The 22,036-nt window shown below is 41.1% G+C and overlaps 1 protein-coding gene across 1 annotated transcript in view; it reads right to left on the bottom strand.

The window, feature by feature from the left end:
* Window positions 1-6: 6 nt before the first annotated feature.
* The window catches only part of nudC (nuclear distribution C, dynein complex regulator), an 86,330-nt gene continuing 64,300 nt past the window's right edge, over window positions 7-22,036 (bottom strand). The window contains exons 5-7 of the mRNA XM_003706738.3: window positions 1,263-1,457; window positions 524-726; window positions 7-446 (exon numbers count right to left, since the gene is read on the bottom strand). Coding sequence (XP_003706786.1) covers window positions 395-446; window positions 524-726; window positions 1,263-1,457 — 450 coding nt within the window. The 3' untranslated portion in view covers window positions 7-394. The remainder of the gene's footprint in view (window positions 447-523; window positions 727-1,262; window positions 1,458-22,036) is intronic.

Below are 22,036 nucleotides of genomic sequence, written 5' to 3'. Positions count from 1 at the left end.
CCAGAATTGTTTCTTTTTCTCTAAACTCTTTATTATCCAATAATACGAAACGTAATGTGAAAAAATCATGAAACACTTTTGTGCAACACGACACTGCTCCTGTTTATCGAAACTCGTGACAAATAAAAAGCGGAGCGATAACAGACGATAAAGAAGCGAACGAACGAGAAAGAGGTCTTTTCCCGTGGAACGTGGCGCCACCTCTCGTCGAACGGTGATTTCTTCGAACCTGGTAGCGAACGAGTATCAGAGATAGGTGCAGATAAAGTCGAGATAATTAACGAGATGATATCATAAGAGTTTCGTTGGATTCCTTCAACGTAGTTGATAATATAATTTCCTTTGTCGTTTAACGAAACTTTTGACCAACGATCGATCATCGAATTGGAACAATTCAGTTGAATTTGCATTTCGAGAAGTCCATCTCAGGATGCTGCTCCATGAACCTGAAAAAACAGGTGCAATTAAATGTGCAATTGCAATGAAATTATCACTGGTTCGATCGATGTCACCGGAATCGTACTTTTTTATCACGTCCTGTTTCTTCTGTTCGTCGGATGTTGGCAAACCTAATTCCTTCTGTCTTTGATCGTACATCATCTTCTCTACCAGACCTCTGGTTTCACCGTCAAGATCGGACAGCTTGCTGGGTTCGGGATTCACTTTCTTCGTGCTAATCTCTGGATCGGTTGTCACCACGTGTGCCCACCATCGCATTTTGTTCACCTGCAAATCGACAGTCCGCGTGCTTAATAGAAACATATTTCCGCGCGAACATAAATAATTTTCATTGCTAAGATCACAACGAATCTTACAAAATAATCGGAATACTTAATTAGTGCTTTATATAATACCGGTCTGAAACCAGTGAAAGGCCAAGAACTTTCTAAAATAAAAAATAGGAAAATATACAAGTGGCCATGCAACGAATTCACGTACGACACAAACACGACAGCGAAATATTGATGTCCGGCGATAAAACGAATGATATAATTAACAGACTGGCAACAACAACTCTAAACGAGACAAGTCGATAGAATTTTAGGTAAACAGCTGCTCGTCGAGTGGTCACGATTCAACCTTCGCTAAACTTTCTTATTTTGAGAACCTTCAGGGCCACGTCAGACAAGCAGATTCCTCGCGTATTTGATACCTTTGATCAAAATTTATGTTAACTCGATGATAGTCATCGTCGAATCCTTGTTTCGTCAAGGTCAACAATCGAGAGACATCCGAGCGCGATTTTTCTTTCCGTCACTCACCTTCTCCAAATTCAGCAGCAACATTTTTCCATCTTCGATCACCCAGGTGGATTCCTCGACCTTGACCTCGTGCGGGAAATCACCGTCGATGATAGGTGGTTGACCCTTTATACCGCAGGTCAAGTGTTTCTTCGTGATCGTTATTGAAATGTCCTTAGGCCTGACGGAGAAGTTCACTTTCAATGGGATTTTGATCTGCAATCAAACAGGGATCACTGGGGACTTTCTTCTAAATTATAAATTACTGGGTTAGATTAAAAATTCAAGATATAAAGATATAACTTTGTAATAGGTCAAAATTTATTGAAGATATTGAAAGTGAAAATATGTTGTCGAATTTCAATGTCACCGATTTATTAATTCTAGAATACCTTGTACACTTCGTATCAGTTCAGAAATTTTTCAAATTTCCAAATAAATTTCAAACTTTCAAAAATAATGCTTACATCAGATTTTAAATAACAACCTTCTTTTCTTAATCGATAAATCTAAAAAATATACAAGTCCAGAATATCCGACAGCAGCGAGCACCGCAACAATAGACTGACCGATCAAAGAGTAAGCATCGTTCCACACGACTACCCTTCGATCTCGATCTCGTTGCAGATCATCGGTTCCTCGCGACCTCGGTTTTTGGGAAGCTAGCCGTGTAACCTTGAAGCTGGACCTTGGACAACTTAGAAGTCACGATTTTCGAGGACTTCTCGTGACGGGAAGAAAGGAAGATCTCTAGAGCGTGTCACGAAAAGGTCGCACATTCCGTAAATAATTGATATTGTTCTTGATATCGAGATCGGATCTTGACGTTGGGTCAGTAGACCTGTCATATCCGTTCGAGATACTTTTGCTCAAAGAAGTCGATGTTGTAAACTCAGACCACTAGGTTGTATATCAAATCAATTTCGAAAATAGAAAGGCATACATTGGGGGTTGAAAGGTTAAATTGATCTAATTTTAAGATTGAACAAAAATGATCGTAAATACTCTTCGTTACAAGATGAATAATCTGACGATATGGGAATCGTCTTACGATTTTCGAAATCTATCTAACCATTTGATCATCCTAACATTTCGCAATAGGGTTGTAGCTCTTACGGCCCTACTTCCATTTATTACCGACAGAATTTAGCTTTGTCGTGGATGAGGGTTACAGTGATCGATAACGTTGTACCATTAGAGTTGCTCGAGTTTAATCATGACTCTTGCGAAAGAAATTTGAATATCAAACTGATGCAATAGACGGTAATAGACTCGATTATTGGTGTCAAGTCTTCCCGATGTAGTAGAATGTTGAATGGCAATCATAATACGTACGTGACACGTTTACGGCGGAACATCATTAAGAACAATTAAATCCACGAAATCCTAGATGATCCATCGAGCGTGTCGGGGTCGTGTGTTGCAACGAGGATCGTTCGAAACGATCGCGAACGATGATGGAAGGAATTGCGCGTCGCGGGATCATCATCCTCGCTTCGGACGTGTTTGTTGGATTTAGCAGCGTGACGACTGCGATGCGATGCCGCGAGCCGAGCGCACCGGTGCGTGGAAACGGATCATGGCTACCGACTTTGCAGCCGTCGTTAACAAAGTGGAATATCATTACGAGAGAACGACAAAGAACCTCCTCGGATTATCCGCCATCTCTCCAGTCGCGCGACGTTAACCAGACTGTGACGCAGGGGCGCCGCTGTAATTCACTGACGTACAATTTTCCAATTTGCGGGGAACAGAATTGGCGAATGCGGAAATTTTGGGGTGTAGGAATTGGGGGGTGCGAGAACTAGGATGTGGGAATTGGGAGAGGTGGAAATTAGGAAATGTGGAAATATGGACTTTGAGAATTTGGGGGTGTAAGAAGTCCGAGATGTTGGAGTTGGAGAGGTGGGAATCTGGACATGTGGAAATGTGGGGTGTGAGAATTAGGGGAGGTGGGAATTTGGAAATATGGGAAATTGGGGAGATAGGAATGTGGAAATATTGGAAATTGGGGAGGTGGGAACTCCGACGTGTTGGAATTGGGGACGTGGGAATCTGGAAATATGGAAATATGGGGTGTGAGAATTTGGGGGTGTAAGAAGTCCGAGATGTTGGAATTGGAGAGGTGGGAATCTGGACATGTGGAAATGTGGGGTGTGAGAATTAGGGGATGTAGAAATTTGGGGAGGTGGGAATTTGGAAATATGGGAAATTGGGGAGATAGGAATTTGGAAATATTGGAAATTGAGGAGGTGGGAATTTGGGGATGTGGGAACTCCGACGTGTTGGAATTGGGAACGTGGGAATCTGGAAATATGGAAATATGGGGCGTGAGAATTTGAGGATGTAAGAAGTCCAAGATGTTGGAATTGGGGAGATGGAAATTTGGAAATATGGAAATATAGGGTGTAGAAATTTGAGAAAGTGGAAATCTGGAAATATGAAACTTGGACCCTTGAGATTGGCAATGTAAAAACTTGTACCTGAAAATGTGAAGATATACATATGAGTTAACCATCGATTTTAGAATCAACTAAACGATTTGTTTAGACTTCAGATGAAGTAGTTTTTCCTTCAAAATCCCAGAATAGAACCTAGACTTCTTTAATCGTTCCAAGATAATAGGTACTCAAACAACAGCTGTCAATAGTCAAATCGACCTCCTACTAACTTCGTCCATTCATCACAAGAAAAAAGCACGGAGGAAAAACGTTTAATGATTCAACACCGATGTCCATCTTCCCATGATGTCACTCTACATACTATGAGCGCATCGTTTAGTGAAGATACGTGAATTGCGGGGACAGATATGGGCTCCCAAGTAACAGACATAACGAGATATAAGAAAAGTTGAGTAACGCGTTGCAATCTTTTTCAACGTCTTTAGAGGCTGAAGGCAACCGGTGTTCCAAGGATCAAAGGGTGTACGTGAGAAAATTCACGAGCTCTTCGTGCCAGCATTGAAATTCTTGAAAATTTCTTGGAACACCCTTTTGACGATCGTTTACCATCGATTATTTTCAATATTTTGCACGCAATGCAAACCGTGTAGACGCAGAAGATTTGTTGCTGACCTTTAGATTTCATTAGAAGCGTCTGCACGCGAGGATTAGGAAATAAATCCTAGCATTCAATTTCTCATGGACACACAAAGTGGAATCACGAAGATTTTATACGCAAATCTAAAAAGGGTGTGTGTATGTTACGGTTCTTAGTTTACAGGGTGTGTGTCGCATAAGTCAATTTAAAGAGAAATGTGTTTAATGAAACATCAAGTCATATTTGCTGAATAAGACTTGAGAGAAGTTCTAAGTGCATCGGTGCCATTTGATGGTCATCAAGATTTGCGAAATCCGCGTGTTTGCACCTACAGCTCCATCCGTGTGCATCTATAGTTCTCAGTGTCATTATACAGGATGGCTCAAACACAATGTGTACATTAAAAATTGCGAACTTATTTCGAAAGAAATTTAAAAGCTTCTTTACTGTTTCATTTTAAAGAACGTATGAACTTCATTTCAAAGGACTACAAAACAACATAGAGAAGATCAACAACATGGTCAACTGAAGCAACAAGACATTAAGACCAGCGCTGTTTAAGCACATGACCGGGATATTTATAAAATGATACTTCGAATCTTTACAATGTATATCTTTTGAGAGATTCTGTAGAGTTTACCGTGTACCGTGGCGAGTGAGCCGTGGACAATTTGCAACCGGAGGATCCTGCAATTTTCAATCGACGCTCCCTCGTGCCCATTATTCCCTCCACGTAATCGTTTGTTCCACGCGTTTTTCTGAACTTGTATCATCCAACGATTCGAGAACGTTCAGGTTTAATGCAGAGATTGTTCTACGTTTACGTAATTTTTCATTCCGGACGATTTAATGGCGATTTAAAAAACACGATCGGTCTTTACACGCTGGATGATTTGTACGTTGAAGTATGTATTACTTATACTGTCAATTTCTGAGTTTGTTACGTGGAGAGTTACTCCCCTGGATACATTTTATATCTCTGGAACTGTAGATCTCTACATCTGTATATCCACAAGTTTTTTACATGTTTCAAAATTATGGAGATCTCTACATTTTTAAATATCAGTGTTTCTAGACTCCCAGATGTATTCCTAGATTCCTACATGTTCCTAGACTTTCTAGATATACACTACCGTCCATAAGTATCCGGACACTTGGTTTCGTTACATAAAACATAGTTAAGCTTTGTACGAAAAGTATTTAGGGTTATCATATCATTTGTAATAATTATTGTTATCTTTTTCGAGGTGTCATAACATAATAGAATTAATTTTTAAGTACAAATTATACAATGAAAGTGTGAAAGTAAAATTCATGTCCAGAAGTACAAAATCCAAATTTGTGAATCTAATGAAAGACTTTCGATTCTAAAAAAAATTTTAATTTCTACTGTGTTTCATTTCTGTGGTGCAGAACGTATTCAGAGGGTTCTTCGATATGTTTCAAGTGTTTGTAAACTGTTGGTAGATGTTTAGGATCCCTCAATGGAGATAAGAATGGAGGTAACGCTACGCACTCGACAGTTTCGGTTTAGTTCGTCTGTAGCTTCTTTTCCATCGAGCTATGAGTTCCAAACGAGAACTATCAATCGAAAAACGTTCCAGTATTCTGACCTTCGCAGAAACAAAAATCGATTTTAGTTACTGTTGCAGATACTTGAATAACTTTCATGCAACACGAATGCATATTTCGCTTGTGTCCGGATACTTATGGACGGTAGTGTATGTGTTTCTTAGATTCTTACATGTTTCAAGACCTCCTAAACGTGATTCAAAAACAGTTTCTTTCAAAAGAAACAATTCAAAAACAATTTCTGGCTGTAACACATGGTGGTTAGGAAATGATTAGGTGAAAAACAATTGCATCACTGCCGGAATAGCAATAGGATGAAAACAGAACGCAATCGGACGTTTTAATCTGATTCGTCAATCAGCACGGGAAACCACGAAGTCGAGGACAGATATAGCCAGAACAATGAATTCCTTCTGTGGCGAAAACAATTAAGAGGTAACAGTGTGTCAGAACGCGGTGGTTCTGAAACGTAGCCTTGAATTTGAAAGAACAAAAGGAGCGTGATTACGTTAACGAAAATGACACGATATGAGAACGTCCTGCCGCTTTGTTTCGCTCTTGCACGATCCGTCAACGATTCGTGATTAGGTACCCTTAAGAATTTTGAAACCTATTCAATGAAGCTGCAATCGGGTTCGTTACTGCTTCATTCGTGTTGCAATACCTCTCAAACTTTTATAGACTATGATTACTTTTCACAAGCAACTTGTTCAAAATTTAAAATAAGTCAAGGTAAAAATATTAAAAAATGTCGGAGACCTAAAAGTTCAAAGACTCTTCTGAGTTCAGAAATTTCACCACCACCCCTAAAGTTAAATAGCAAAATTAACAACAGATAATACCCAAGAAAATATAAGAACTTGTTTCACAAATTGTTCACTCTGAAAATATAACACGAAACAGGTGTACTTATGAGTCACAAGCGCCGTTTTCAAATTCTATTCAAGACCGGAACACACGCTTCACTTTCGAAAAGCATTACGCGAAACATGTCTGAGGATTAATGACACTTTGGCGTATACAATAATGAACAGAAGAGTAACTGGAAATATTCAAGCAGGTAACGGAACGTGCCGAACCTCAGCCACTGCATGAATTTCTCGACAAATTCTTTTTCTATGTACCATTGATCAGGCTTGCGGTTTCCGACGCGACAAGCTTAACACCCGTTACGACATATATGGAAGAAGTCTCCGCAAGTGAACACAGATTGAATAAGCAGCTTTCTCTGCTTCACTGTCTATGCTAATGACTTTATTCTATCGGTTATTTCCTGAAAGCGTCTTCTTGGTTTTTTATTTAAATTTCGCGGGTGATCTGCCGGATGCGGTCACGGAAGATGTTGCATAAATTCCAAAATGACTGTAATTTAAATTTGATCTTATATGCATCTTGAACTATTTTTGTTTAACTTCATTAAGTAACCGTCATCAAATAATTCTGTCACTGATTAAATAACTATTTAATTTAACTAAGCTGTCCCAAAATTGCAAAGATGTCATCGTACGTCGATCATGAGTAGTCGCTCGAAATAGCGTTACTCGGTGAAAAACGTACGATTTTGACTCTCGATGCTCAGATTCGTCATCGATTGCACGAACGTTCGCTTTGTTTCGCACAAGAACTTTGTTTTCTCAGAGGACTTCGCAACATTGGCCGAAATCTACGCAACGGATCAAACGAAACTTTCATCGCGAAACGTAGGCTCGTTCATCGGCCCGTTGCTCGAAGGTTGCAGCGTCGAGAACCGATTTATTTGGCGCTTCGTCGGAATCCTTGATAAATCGAGAATCGGCGCCCGCACACCTCGTTGCGCAATCGAATAGTTCGCTCGTTACTCAGTCGGGCAACGTGTTTTTTCACACGATTGTACACCCTTATGAGAACAATGACGCCTTGGGACGCATCTTTGGGATATTAAGATTTAAGAATGTGGGAGATTCGGAATTCGAAAATTTGGGAGTTGAGGGTATAGGAATTTGGGGATTTGGGGGTTGAAGATTTAGGAATTTGAGAATTTGGGGGTTTGAGGATTTGGAGGATTTAGAATTGGGGGATATGGGAAGTTGGGGGTGTAGAAGTTTGGAGATGTGAGGAGTCGGGGATGTGGGAAGTTGGGGAGGTGAGAATTTGGACATGTGAGGAGTCGGGGATGTGGGAAGTTGGGGAGGTGAGAATTTGGAGATGTGAGGATTTGGGGATATGGGAATTCGGGAATGTAGAAATTTGGAGATGTGAGGAGTAGGAGATGTGGGAAGTTGGGGAGGTGAGAATTTGGACATGTGAGGAGTCGGGGATATGGGAAGTTGGGGAGGTGAGAATTTGGAGATGTGAGGATTTGGGGATATGGGAATTCGGGAATGTAGAAATTTGGGGATGTGAGGAGTAGGGGATATGGGAATTTGGGGATGTAGGAATTTGGAGATGTGAGGAGTCGGGGATATGGGAAGTTGGGGAGGTGAGAATTTGGAGATGTGAGGATTTGGGGATATGGGAATTCGGGGATGTAGAAATTTGGGGATGTGAGGAGTAGGGGATATGGGAAGTTGGGAAGGTGAGAATTTGGACATGTGAGGAGTCGGGGATATGAGAAGTTGGGGAGGTGAGAATTTGGACATGTGAGGATTTGGGGATATGGGAATTCGGGGATGTAGAAATTGAAGGATGTGAGGATTTGGGGATGTGGGAATTTGGAGACATGACGATTAGGGCATGTGGGTAGTTGAGTACGTAGGAATTTGCAGATGTAGAAATTTGAGGATATGAGGATTTGGGGATATAAGTTGAAGATGCAAGTATTATGCAACGATGAAATTTAATTATTCGAAGATTTTGATAAATCTGAAGATTTGACAATTATATGAGAATACAGAGATGTAAAAATTCAGAGGTATAAAAGAAATTCAGAGGAGTTTGCAGTCATTTTGAAAAAGTTAGCATTTGATGGCATGAAAGTTTGAAACTGTGAATTCTTCAAATTTTTAGGGTGTTTCTGTACTCAACTATCTATAAATTAAATAAACCCGAAAATAATTCCGCAATTCGAAAATTAATTCGCCATGTGGAAAATTTGCAAATTCGCTTCCTAAAATACAGCTGACGCCCATAACGAAAGTGTTAACCGTTCTGTTATCGCCGCACCGTCTAAGTAAACTCTGGATCGCGCGAATACATTTGCCTTCGACATTGTAACAAATTTTAACGAGTTTCGTTTCACGCTTTCAATTCGTTTCCTTACGAAGTGCCGGGGCGTGTCATGCATTTCGAAACTGTGCCCAGTACGCCGACAGTCCGATGAAACTTCTTCGAGTCATCGATATAAGCGGTAATCTTTAAGATGTATGCCTTTGTATCACGCGCGAAGGCAAAGTACACAATAATAAGAGTCTTCGATAAATGGTCATCATGGTACAAGAGTATATAAACGAATTCCGTCGAGTCACTCGAAAATACTTCGAAATTGAAAACAGGATCGTTAAGATATTCTTGTTTGTCTCTATGAGGTGTTAGACCGAGATCGATTAGGTCGCACCAAGGCTGACGGTGCAGGTTTAATATTCATGTGGCAGAGAGATGATCAATGAATAGGTACTACGGTTAGATACGTTAATAAGACATTGACACAATAACACGCGCGTCTTTAAAGGCTAATCAAGCTATGAGACTTGTGAAGAATGAATATCAAAATTTGTCGATACAACCCTGAATACTGTTGCAGATACTTGAATAACTTTCATGCAACACGAATGCATATTTCGCTTGTGTCCGGATACTTATGGCCGGTAGTGTATATACCGAAAAAAAGAAGCAAAGAAATTTTCAGGAGTGGTTTCGCTTTAGATAGACAAGATAGAAATGACGACTCGAAATACTTATTGAAAAAGGTAACTCCAGGAGGTGCATAGATTAAATCACATCTGCAAATCTCCGCAGAGTAGATCCTTTTACTTCTGACGAAAGAGGCACAAAGAAACTATAAAACTATTTGCATTAACGTGCAGGATGCATCACTGATAATTTAAGTGTCAGTGGTCACGATGATACAACACCGTCGTTAGCGATCAGTCAGTGTATCATTAGTAAACATTAAAAAGATGTAATAAAATTTCTATAAAAAGAACGATTTTTTACTACCCAGTTCTACCTCGTTCTCCATAAACGCGGCGATCACGTTAGAATCGCGGTTCCCAGTAATATCTCGCGTGTTAAACTTCGACTCTAGAAACAAAGGTTTGTTTCAAGGGCTAAAACGGCAGTGAAAGGAGACCGACTATCCCCGTAAAAGTTTCCAATTTTTTTTTTTCACAATCATTTCGCGTGTCCGATCCGCACAGCGATTGTGCGCTCCGTTCGAGCAACCTTTGATCCGCAAGGACGCGATTTCCTTCCTTTCGACGCGCGATTACTTCACGCGAATAAATCACAATAAGTGGCCGTCGCGAGTGAACAAATCACGAGTTCACGACAAAAACGACGATGCAGCTCGAGACGCTAATTGGATCATTACGACGTGATCAGGGAAGAGGCAGCGGTCCTCGCTGCCGGATGAATCTCTGCAGGGATGAATCAACCTCTACACAGAACGTGCACGGTTCAGAGTGTTAAATGTAACGAAATGGAAATTTTGGCGGGTTTATTATGGATCATGAGTTTAGAGTTTCAAATTTGTATAATTTTCAAGAAGTTTTTTCTAAACTTCCACACTTTTGAAACTGTGAAATTTGTAAGTTGTGCAGGCTTGCAAAGTTTGATAATTCCAAACCTACACCTAGAGTGCTTAGATCAGAAAATAATAAAATTTTAGAGTTAAAAAATCTCGAAGTCTCAAACTACTGAGGCTATGAATCCCTAAGTGCCAGACTTCTGAAGGTCCAAACTTCCAGAGTCATAAGTCTTGTAGCCCCAAATTCGATATGTTCCAAACTTCTAAAGACTTAAACTCCCAAAGTCCCAAATGTCCTAAGTTTCAAACTTCAGAAGGTCCACACTTGGAATATCCTAAACTTCTGAAGTTTCAAACTCCCATAATCCCAACATTCTTAAGTTCGAAACTCCTGAAGACCCAAACTCCCAAAGTTCCAAATTCGATAAATTCCAAACTCCTGAAGACTTAAATTCTCAGAGTCCCAAATCTCCCAACTGCCAAACTTCAGAAGACCCACCCTTAGAATATCCTTAACTTTCTTAAGTTCGAAACTTCTGAAGACCCAAACTCCCAAATTCCCAAATCCCCAAACCCCAAATCCTCAAATCCCTAAAGTCCACAACTTCCAATGTCCAAAACTCTGGAACTACCAAATCCCCAAATCCCCAAATTCCCAAATTCCCAAATCCCCAAAATCCCCAAATCTCCAAAATCCCCAAATCCTTAAATCCTCAAAACCCCAAAGTCCACAACTTCCAATGTCCAAAACTCTCGAACTACCAAATCCCCAAATCCCCAAATTCCCAAAATCCCCAAAATCCCCAAAATCCGCAAATCCCCAAAATCCCCAAATTCCCAAATCGTTAAATCCTCAAAACCCCAAAGTCCACAACTTCCAATCCCCAAAACTCTCAAACTACCAAAAGCAAAAAATTCCAAACATCTAATTCTGTGTCCTCATGCTCCGAGAATCTAGAAGTCCAAAATGGCATCCGTCTTAATCCAGCCCTGCGTGACTGTTCGTATTCATTCGTAACGTCGACAGTGATAATAACTCGAAGGAAGTGGAGTTCTTTCACGGAAGAAGGCGGCAAACGACAAAGGAACAATGAAGTCTGGGTATCTTGATGTTTCTTATCAGGCAGATCGTTAGATCCCATTCCATTCAAGGCGACCAAGTGCACTCGAACGACAGTGCATGTTTGCATTTATCGGGACAATCGTTTCTGCGCTCTCACGCTCAATAACGAATTCCCTGGTGCATCGTGTGCGCAACATCGTGCCATTTACTCGGATGATCGAGTCTAATTCTCATGCTACGAAGTAGCTGTCATTCTGAGAGTGTCGATCCTACCCATTGTTAGATAGCGAGTGGATTTTAAATAATAAATCGATTTTAATAGCGAGGAAAATATGTAATATAAATAGAGAAAGTTTAGCCTTTACGAAAACTGTAGGAGACTATGTTAGCTCGACTTGTGATCTATTTTAGTTGCAATCTTATAAACTTGCGTAATTGTGAAGAACGAGACACTTTAATGACGCTGGAGCACTGATTCACATTTTCATTTAAATGCATCCTCCGCGAGTTTATGAACCAAATTTGTTTAATGAGCTTATATTCAATTGCCTTGAGCATTCCATTGCTTCATATTTTCACTTGCTATAACACAGATATGCGCTGCTCTAATCAACTTATACCAGACTGACTTTGTGTCGACTGACATACTTTCATTTACTTCGATCAGAGACTCGAAAGTTTGCGAGCAACTCTAACGAATTCACGCTCGACAGGATAATATAATCACTCGGTACGATATAATCGTATTATCTTAGTGATTCGTAAACTCACTACCCGCATATGACCATTAACCTCGTACACCGTTATACTTGCGAATCGAAGTAATTATCGCGTTTCGTAGACGGTGACATCAGCGCGTTGCCGATTCCGTCGTAAAATCGATGCGGTCATAAAATGGACTCGATGCATCGATAAAACCCACCGACGATTTACGAATTCTAAAGGATCTCGATTCGAGCCACGAATTTCTTGGATTTTTCAGCGGGACGTCGATTCTTTTTCCGGAGAAGCGGGCAAAAACAGGAATAACACAGAAGATCGATGAGTCTCGCCGCGTCCGCTTCGCACAGGTGCATCACAGGTGAACATTACGTTTCTACGAAAGCTCGCGCACGTGGTGAATAACGATCGCGGGAGGAACAGAGATGCAAAGTCCAGATAGACGCATCCGGCTTAAGGGTCTTGATGCATCTAGGAAACGTGCATTTTATGCAACCATCAACTGGGAGCACAACCCTTTTAGTCACGGACCTTCTGGGTGGGCAATAGTAGAGTAAAAGATCGACAAAATCAGAATTTTGAAACGAGGTGTACAGCACTCGCCATGTCAGTGTTAAATCGTGCAACGTGATGCATCGCACGACTCTAAACTCCGAATATCAAGTTGCAGCTGACGCATTAAGGCGAAACGATTTCGAAGCTGACCAGGGTACGAGCAATAAAGTCATCCGAGTAGACGATCCCGTAATGATTTTACGCAACGTGTCTCGAGCAGACCGGCTGAAACGATCTATGTTTCCTTTTACGGACAACTGGATTCCCGATATCGTAGGCAATAAATTCCAGAAATCGAGTACTGGCAGCGTATCATTTCACGGCAACAATTCACCACTCGGAGCCGACGACAACGGTCCTCGATTGCGCAGTTCGTTTCTCAATGATGGACAAATTTAACGGTGATCCGTACTCTTCCTCGATGGATGGTTTATGATCAGAATTATGTTCAGTCTTATCTCGTAATAATTGCACTCGGACGTTTTGTTTTAATTACCAGACGTTTTGTTCAGTGATAACGATTTAAACTGCGGATGTGAGTATACTTATGATAGGAGATCTGTAGAGTAAACATGAGTTATGTAATTTATGGACTGCGAATTATACAGATTTGCAGATCTATTCGCATTTTGAATTTTCTGCCGCCGATGATCGACAAGCGTCGACGAGGACGCGGCTGCGTATCGACGTTAATCGATGGAAACTTTATAGCTGGACGATATATTAGCAGAAGGCAGGTGTTGGTATCGTGGTCGGTTTACTCGGCGAAACCGTGGTAGCGGTCTGCCGGTAAAAATTCCAGGGGTCCGGGACCGGTTCCTCCCAAAAAATTGGCGCCGAGCTGACCACGTTTCGGGTCAAAGAACGGCCTTGCCTCTCCCTGTCCCTCCCTCCCGACGGTGTTCTCCGCACACTTTTTCGCGTCCTCGTGCCCCCTCTATTCCGCGAGAGTTTCGCATCGCCAACTCGAACGACGCCAATGGCGTAACTTCTTACAACGGATGCGATAAAAACCGGCAAAACATCGGCCGACAAAAACAACGAAAATAGTTCTTACGATCGATCCAACCGATTCGTCATCGGTCATCAATCGTTGGAATTCGCTGACACTATTCTGGAAATTTACAACGATCCACGGAATTTGCGGATGGCGCCTACTACCTTGTTTATTCCGAATTATGGTAATCGATATGGAATAGCGAATAAATATGAACATGAAAATGAATAATGAAGTCAGTTGTTCAGGAAATCGAACATACTAGTTCACCTTCTAAACTTCTATTGGAGACCTACATTCGAAGAACGATTTCGTATTTATGAACCCTCTTGTGGCGAGGAAAGTGTCACAATAGCTCTTCCTGCAGGCACAGGAAGATAGTGTTGACTACATAGAAACCCATAAACTTTACTATGCATTTCTGGGGAAGAACACGAAGCAGCAGCTCGAACAATAAATGTGTACGTGGTGTCTACATCTGTTCGAGAAAGTGCAAGTGTTTTGTAATCCCGAGTAATTTGGCGAGGACGGAGGCTCGTCTGCTGCGTTCGAAACTGCTGGCCACCTGCTTACTCGTCTTAGAACATATCTGATGCAGCGTTGCGCTGATTTTTGTGAAAGAGTCGCGATATTAGGGTCATCTATTCATGCCAGTTAATTGCGTCTGTATACGTAGCTACATACTTCAGGTTATTGCACCGAACCTGCGAAATGTTCGTACGTTGGCAAGCGGGTAAGCAATTAATTTTGAAATGGTTCGTTATGGAAATAAGAGGTCTATCCTTTATCGGAATCGTGTATTGCTATCTTCATACTGCAACTATTCATATTCTTCATATTGTCTGATTTTTTGTCTGTGTTACATTTGAAGGGTTACACATTTGTAACTGATAGGTAATATAATATAAATTGAATCTCTGTTTATTTTATAAAGACTTAGATTAAGAGTCTTTATCGTATACAGACATTTGGAACACCATGTACATCACTGATTTTCTCAGTAGAATATTTCTTTTCTCTGTCACAAATTCTTGTGAAATAAATAAATTAACGTTTCGACAAGAACATCTGTCAGACAAAAAAGGTCTGTTGATAGATCATCTACGATTTGACTGACCGAGAGACTGATCATCCAAGAAAGGTGCTTTTGAAAAGTACCAAGAGAATAGAATGCGTTCACAGCCGTATAAGAGAACGTTTATCTAGTACCGATCAGTCCGCTAATTAGTAAGCTATGTTACAAATGCACGTTATCGCTTAAAAAGAAAGGTATCGAAACGTATAAAGACAGGCATACTCGATCGTATCGATACACGTGTTTCAGCTAATCGCGACAAGTAGATAGAAAGAATCGAGAGCTTTTCCCGGTGGCGCGTTACGCCAGTGCTTGATACACTTATTGGGTAGGCGCGCGATCGGTTGGCGAGCAACGACGCATGCGCAGATAGCCGCGTTGCGCAGAGGCGAACGCGCGAACCGCGCACAAGAGGGCAACTTGCGCAACCGAGCGCGAGGAGGAGAGCGAGACGAAGCGCCGATCGGTGGCGCGGCCGCCAAAAGTGAAATCGAGAGATGGAAGAGGACGAAATGGTGCGCGCGGAGGGGAATCGCCCGCAGCCATTAAATGAAAACACAGGATTAAGGGTAAACCGGGAGCTAGGCGAGTCATTTACACGCTCTCCGTGCTAATTTAATTCCATTTTAATTGACGCACGATCAGCTCTTTTCATACCTCTCGTACGGATAATCTCCCGTTAATTGGGCTAAGTTACTAAGACGCCAGTGTTGAAAGGTATTGGCGCGTTAATGATTGATTCCTTCGATGCTTCACGTTGTAGCTTCGCTGAAGCGAATCGTGTATTCTATCGTCCGTGGACCTCGTGTATACAGAATCTGATTTTCTGACTCAGTGGTCTGCGGATTTATTTGATTGAGAGCTCTACTTTATTAAAATGTCGGACGCGTGGAAGATCCGTTAACAATCGCATGTTAATTTATTTATAAGGACAACTGACGTATGATGACTCTTATCGAATTTTCATGTACAGAGTGGTTCATAAGTTGCACAACCATGCAAGGCAATTTTGCGAAGAAGAATACAATCTCAACACTTTTCTCTGTAAATTCTATTTAACTCTAGATCGACCATTTTACACCAGAAACCCTCTTTCATTCGCAAGGTGAATTTCAAAGTTCACAGACGGATAATGCGACGATTCGATTCATATTGTCTCCAGGATCACGTTATGCAAAAGGCTCAGAAGCGCTCGAGAGCTCATCGATGCAATTTTGTCCGGCGTTCCTTGACACGAATGCGCATGGAAACGCGCGCGCGCGAGCACCGAGTCGCGATAAATTTTTAGATGGACTTTAATCGTGCCGTTTACTGGATACGCCGTGAAATATCACCGTTACGTACCAGCCGTCGTAATTAAATACATAATAATTCTCCGTCGTTAGGAGAATCGTCGATTACCGCGTTTGCGCCACGGTAATTCCTCAGGTATGTGTACGCGGAATGCCATCGATTCTGACTCTAGCCACGCGGTTTATGCACCGTTAAGGTAAGTGCAGATGCGACTGAATCGGACGCTTCCGTTTTATCTGGGAACTATTATTAGAAACGTTGCACAAGAGGATTACGCGTGCTCTGATCGTGTTCTGATCGATAGAGGATCATTATAGTCTTTACATTCGCTTATGGATGAATTTCATTTAAATTCTGTGTATATATTTAACGATTTGATTAAGAACTGAAGCATCAGATCGTTAAATACTGTTTGTAGATGTAAATCTTTTGTCAGCATAAATAGTTCTCCACTATTCATTCAATTATTACGCAAAGGCTCATCAAAATCCGAGTCATTCCTTAACTCCAATGATAAATTGCCATTTTAACTAGAACTATGTGACTAACCTATCTTGTAAAAGGATAATCGATTGCGCAACTATTGATACAATGAAACGTTTCTCGGGTAGCTACTTAAAAGCAATTCCATGTTATCTGAAAGATTCTATAGCTTCATAAGCGCGTTATGAGCAGTTGTTAGCCATCTCTCGATTGTTGCGCCACGTTGGCGACGCACCGACTGCTGAGACCTCTGCAGCCACTATTGGCATCATAATCATTATTATCATTCCCATTACGCTGATGAGGTCCCTGCAGTACAGGTACAATCAATGGATTGCAGTTATTACAAGATAAACTGGTTGGTCGTTCGATAACCTTTTCTTGAAGAGCACTTGTCATCTACGCGTTCGAAATTGGTTCCAGTTCTTCGGCATTAAATTTTATACTTAATCGACCCAGCTGTTCCTAAGTTACGGTATAGAATTATTTCGTTAATATTGCTTGATGGGAAACATTTTTGGATCCTTGAACTCTGTTGCATTAAAAACGTTGTTACCCGAATGGCGCAACGAAATCGAAGTAAATTGAGAAACAACGGATCATCAAAATTTAAGGACTTGAGAAACCTCGGTCTAAGATACGCAAAAAAGTGAGTCGTTAAGGACGAGTCAAGGAAATGGAGGTTGAGCCGCGTGAAGGGCAAACGTGCCCGAGTGAAAAACTCGCGTGCACGGTATCGTAGATTTGAAATTTAAAGGTTAAGAAACATAGAAACTTCAAATTTTCTAATTTAAACGAGAGTCAAGATATTGCAAATCGGTCGGATTACAGTCGACTCGGCTCGATGATCACCTTTCACGCACAAGTTGCTCAACCGAAATCGCCACAATTTCTTTATCCATCCGGAAACCGCACCAGGCTGACTAATACTCGTGTTAGTTTGCAGTTTACACTGAGAAACCAGTTGAAAAGGATCGAGAACAGGATAATACGATCAGGTTCCTTTATGACATTGTTCCCTAACAATCTTGGAAGTCTACGCTCCAATTAAGTATTCCAGTCATTCGCAGAAATGACAATTAAAAATAGGACAGTGGTTTTGTTCACGGTCTGAGATCAAATTTGGTAGAGTTTCTCACCTCGACAATTCGCTTAATTTTGCAACGCGTGAATCACAGATGATATCTTGCACGAAAAGGTTGCAGTACCGTGAACACTCTTACTGAAAGATTTAGAACGGAGAACGCGACTTTCTAAGCTCGGTTGCTTTACAAAAATAATCTAGTTCATTACCGCAAGTTTTATGCTTCACCGCGTGTGATAATTAAATGCCTCTGAATTAGCATTGTTACTTTTACGTCTGCGAACCAAACGATTAAACTCATTTCGTTAGCGGTTGTGGACAGTTAACGTATTACACGAAAATGTGGTAATATGGTGTCTCTCGAGGAATACATTTGTCCGACTTTTATAATCTTCGCACCATCCAGTGACAAATAAGGAGCTTAATAATTACTTATTGTACAAGCTATACGGTTTCATTAAAAAAACAAAGGTTCCCATTTGACCCAATTTAAATTCTCTTAAGGAAATTCCTTTACTCTGCCATATTAAAGCCGTAGCTTGACCGAATTCCACAAACGGTGTTCTCTTACCTGACAGTTAATTATCTTAGCACCGAGTTAATTTAACCAGCAGGTTAATTTCACAAGTGTGATCCACATTCACGCAACCTATTCTAAACGTCCATCAAATCTCTTTTATTCAAAAATGCAAGCACATACATTCCTCAAATATAAAATATAAATTCATTCTAATAAAAAATATTTCATCTTTCAAGAACGGATTTAACGTACTGTAAATGGAGACAGAAGACAAATGAGTATGTCTGCGTAGTCTGTTTCAACGTTTTTACTAGATTCAATAACTTTGCAACGAGACGTCTGTGAACATGCAGTCTTTTATGCAGTTGCCTACAGTCACGGATTTAAAAGGTTAAAATCCAAGAAAGAACGCATGAAGGAAGCAATAAGGCAGCAAAAGAGCCGGACTCGTGTGTCCGGTCAGTAACTTCTAAGGATCATTAACGCCTGTAGTAGATAGGCGAGCGTCGAGGTGGAAAGTGACGCATAATACAGGCTCGACTAGATGTCGAAGATCACTGTTATTGGGAAACCAACGACTACGCTGATCCGGCTTCGCTCGTATACGCGTTATCGTGTTCCCTCCTCCGGCGAATAGAGCTGGACGAGGATACGAGCCGGTGACACCGTGTCGCCGGTGTCAAGGATTCCGAAGGATGAGCATCAGCCTATGGCGAGATTTATTGGGTTATTTGCGTATATGTTACAAGGCTAGCGTCAAGTGACATCGGCGAATCCTGGATAGCTAGCTTACTGTAGTCTTCCGATCGCTGATAATACCATGTTACAAACGTGATTATTTAGGGTATAATTGCTATTGGATTTCCATTTTAATGGGAGGTTTGGAAGTTGGGGAATTTAGGTATTTGGGAGGGTAGGAATTTGGGAGTTTGGGAATTTGGGAATTTGGCAATGTGAGAATTCGGAGATGTGAGGATTCGAGTGAGTGAGAATTCGGCCGAGTGAGAATTTGGGTGTGTGAGAATTTGGATGAGTGAGAATTTGGGTGAGTGAGAATTGGGGGGAGTGAGAATTCGGGTGTGTGAGAATTCGGGAGAGTGAGAATTCGGGTGAGTGAGAATTTGGGTGAGTGAGAATTCGGGGGAGTGAGAATTCGGAAATTTGAGAATTTGGGCGTGTGAGAATTCGGGAGTATGAGAATTCGGGTGAGTGAGAATTCGGGGGTGTGAGAATTCGGCCGAGTGAGAATTTGGGTGTGTGAGAATTCGGGTGTGTGAGAATTCGGGTGAGTGAGAATTCGGAAATGTGAGAATTTGGGTGCGTGAAAATTCGAGAGTGTGAGAATTCGGAAATGTGAGAATTTGGGTGCGTGAAAATTCGAGGGTGTGAGAATTTGGGTGAGTGAGAATTCGGAAATTTGAGAATTTGGATGAGTGAGAATTTGGACGTGTGAGAATTCGGGGGTATCAGAATTCGGGTGAGTAAGAATTTGGGTGCGTGAGAATTTGAAGATATGAAAATTTGGACGTGTGCAAGGTAAGGTCTGTCGGTTCAATGATATTGACACTGACCGTAGCGACATTTAACACGTAACCTCCGATTTGGAAACACCGCATGAAGTATAATTCGATGCTGCAAGTTTCGGTGAAATACGTGTTTGCGAGAAATGTTCAATTAAAATAGCTTGGGGCATCATAAGGTGTCGGAGGTAAAGGTTGCGGTAGATGCAATAGAATATACTTGAGCAACGCGTTGCGGACATTGAACTTTGAATCAATGGAAGCATGAATTCCATAGTTGACTTTTAACTTATTTCGAGTTGAATTACTACTTGTGCGCAAGTTACAAATCGACTCTTTAATTAGACATTATGATGATTGCAATTATTCTTGTCGAGTTTCGTAAGAAGAGTTAATATTTAATACCACAAAAAAGGACCACCGTAAAGAACAAATCATATAAATTGAGCAACACGAAAAGTACGAAAATACGAACGAGTGCGAATACTTTATAAAGGACGTAAAAAAAAATGTATAATAATTGCAACCATATAGAGCCCAAAACTGTCACATTTGATAGTGCTTAATGTCGGGAATGAAATATAAAATCACGCGAAAATCCAAGGATTTCGCGTTCCAAGCAACAGTCGTATTCCGTTTCTCGCGTCCATTAACGACGATACGACCAGTCGTTACGGAATTTCATTTAACAATAATGTTCCCGCCAGAAAGCACGGACACGTTGCAAAACCGCCAGTTATTGTGACGAAAGTAGCCATCGAATGCATGGTCTAATTGCACGATAATTACCGCGATAACCTTGCGGTGTCGCGATGTCCTTCCTATTCCTCGTTTCACAATCGAGTAACCCTGGTAGAAATTTCCGAAGGGGCACTCTCGTAAAGAACTTCCTCGTACCGCTTGTTCTAGTTCTCCGTTCCGAACGATTAAGGCTCGTTAAGTGTCTTCTAGAAACACGAAAACGCTGTTAAAGGTAAAATCGTTCGAACCTGGTGGCCCCGTGCTCATGGCCTAGCATTCGTATCGTCCAGTTTCGTAATTTTAAAGCAGTTCGAAATTTTAAATCATTCTCGATGAGAATCTGGGCAGATCGATGCATAATAGTGTTGATAACAGAGAGAATTTGCATTATAATCGCACTTTTGAAAGGCTTGGATAGATCGACAATTAGCAAACTTTTCTTGGAAGCAATACTTCACATTTCATTAATTATTGGTATCAATAGTCCAAACTTAATAAATGATTAAAGCAATGCTTCGAGGTATTTAATTATTAAAAGTATTCAATTATTAAGGTATTTAATTATTCAAATTTAATAAAGCATCCAGGAATTTTCCAAATTGACTAGCAAGTGTCACAAGCTAACAACGCTTGTAAAAAATGCTGAGTTCGTCGATGCGTGAAGCATGTGCACGCGTTCAGTAATTACGTGGCAATTACCACGACGACCCCGGGGACAGCTGACCTTACCGGGAATGCTCCTTTAAATTCCTGTATTTCGCAACTGGCGGATGCTCGTAGCACGCGTGCTCGTCCACGTACTAGGCAGAACCAGTCGTTTTTGACGCGCACGGCTCCGTATTTCAGCCGCGTGTACCACGCGCGAAAGAGCGACGAGGATCGATAGGAATCGAAACAGGAGGAGAGACAGAGAAACCCGGTGAGGCCTCCCGGTTGTTCCAGTCCGGTTGGACGCGAGACGCATACGGAAAATGTGAATCCAATGTCACCGACGATTCACTACCGCCCCCGCACCTCGCGGGAAATAGTTTTTTTACTCATCACTTTGGCGGCCATGCGGTGTAAAAAAAGATTACGTAATGCGAGGCCTAAATACCGATACACATTATCATAATCGATAGAAGAGTCTTTCTAACGTCGTATACAGATTGTCTTCCTTTTATAATATCTTTAAACGTCGTCCGAAAATTTGAAGAGCACATTTCAACCCTTTGCGCTCCAGAGGTGACTCTCAGTCACCATTTTATTTAATACAGTAATTTGAAATAAGCATTTTTTAACTGATTCTATAATATGACACGTGTGATGTATAAACATAGAGAAACAATAGTGGAAATTATTAAAAATTCATTTAACTTTTTAACTAAGTTTTAAAGTTGCTGTTTGCAAACAGTTAAATTACCTTCGAGTGCAAAGGGTTAAAAGTACAACATGGCACTGAAAGAATTTATTCCCATAAATTTGATGGGA

This window comes from Megachile rotundata, chromosome 2 (assembly GCF_050947335.1).
Source record: "Megachile rotundata isolate GNS110a chromosome 2, iyMegRotu1, whole genome shotgun sequence".
NCBI classification, from domain to species: Eukaryota; Metazoa; Arthropoda; class Insecta; order Hymenoptera; family Megachilidae; genus Megachile; species Megachile rotundata.
Note: the sequence above shows the minus strand (reverse complement) of the source record. Positions and strands in the feature narration are given on the sequence as shown.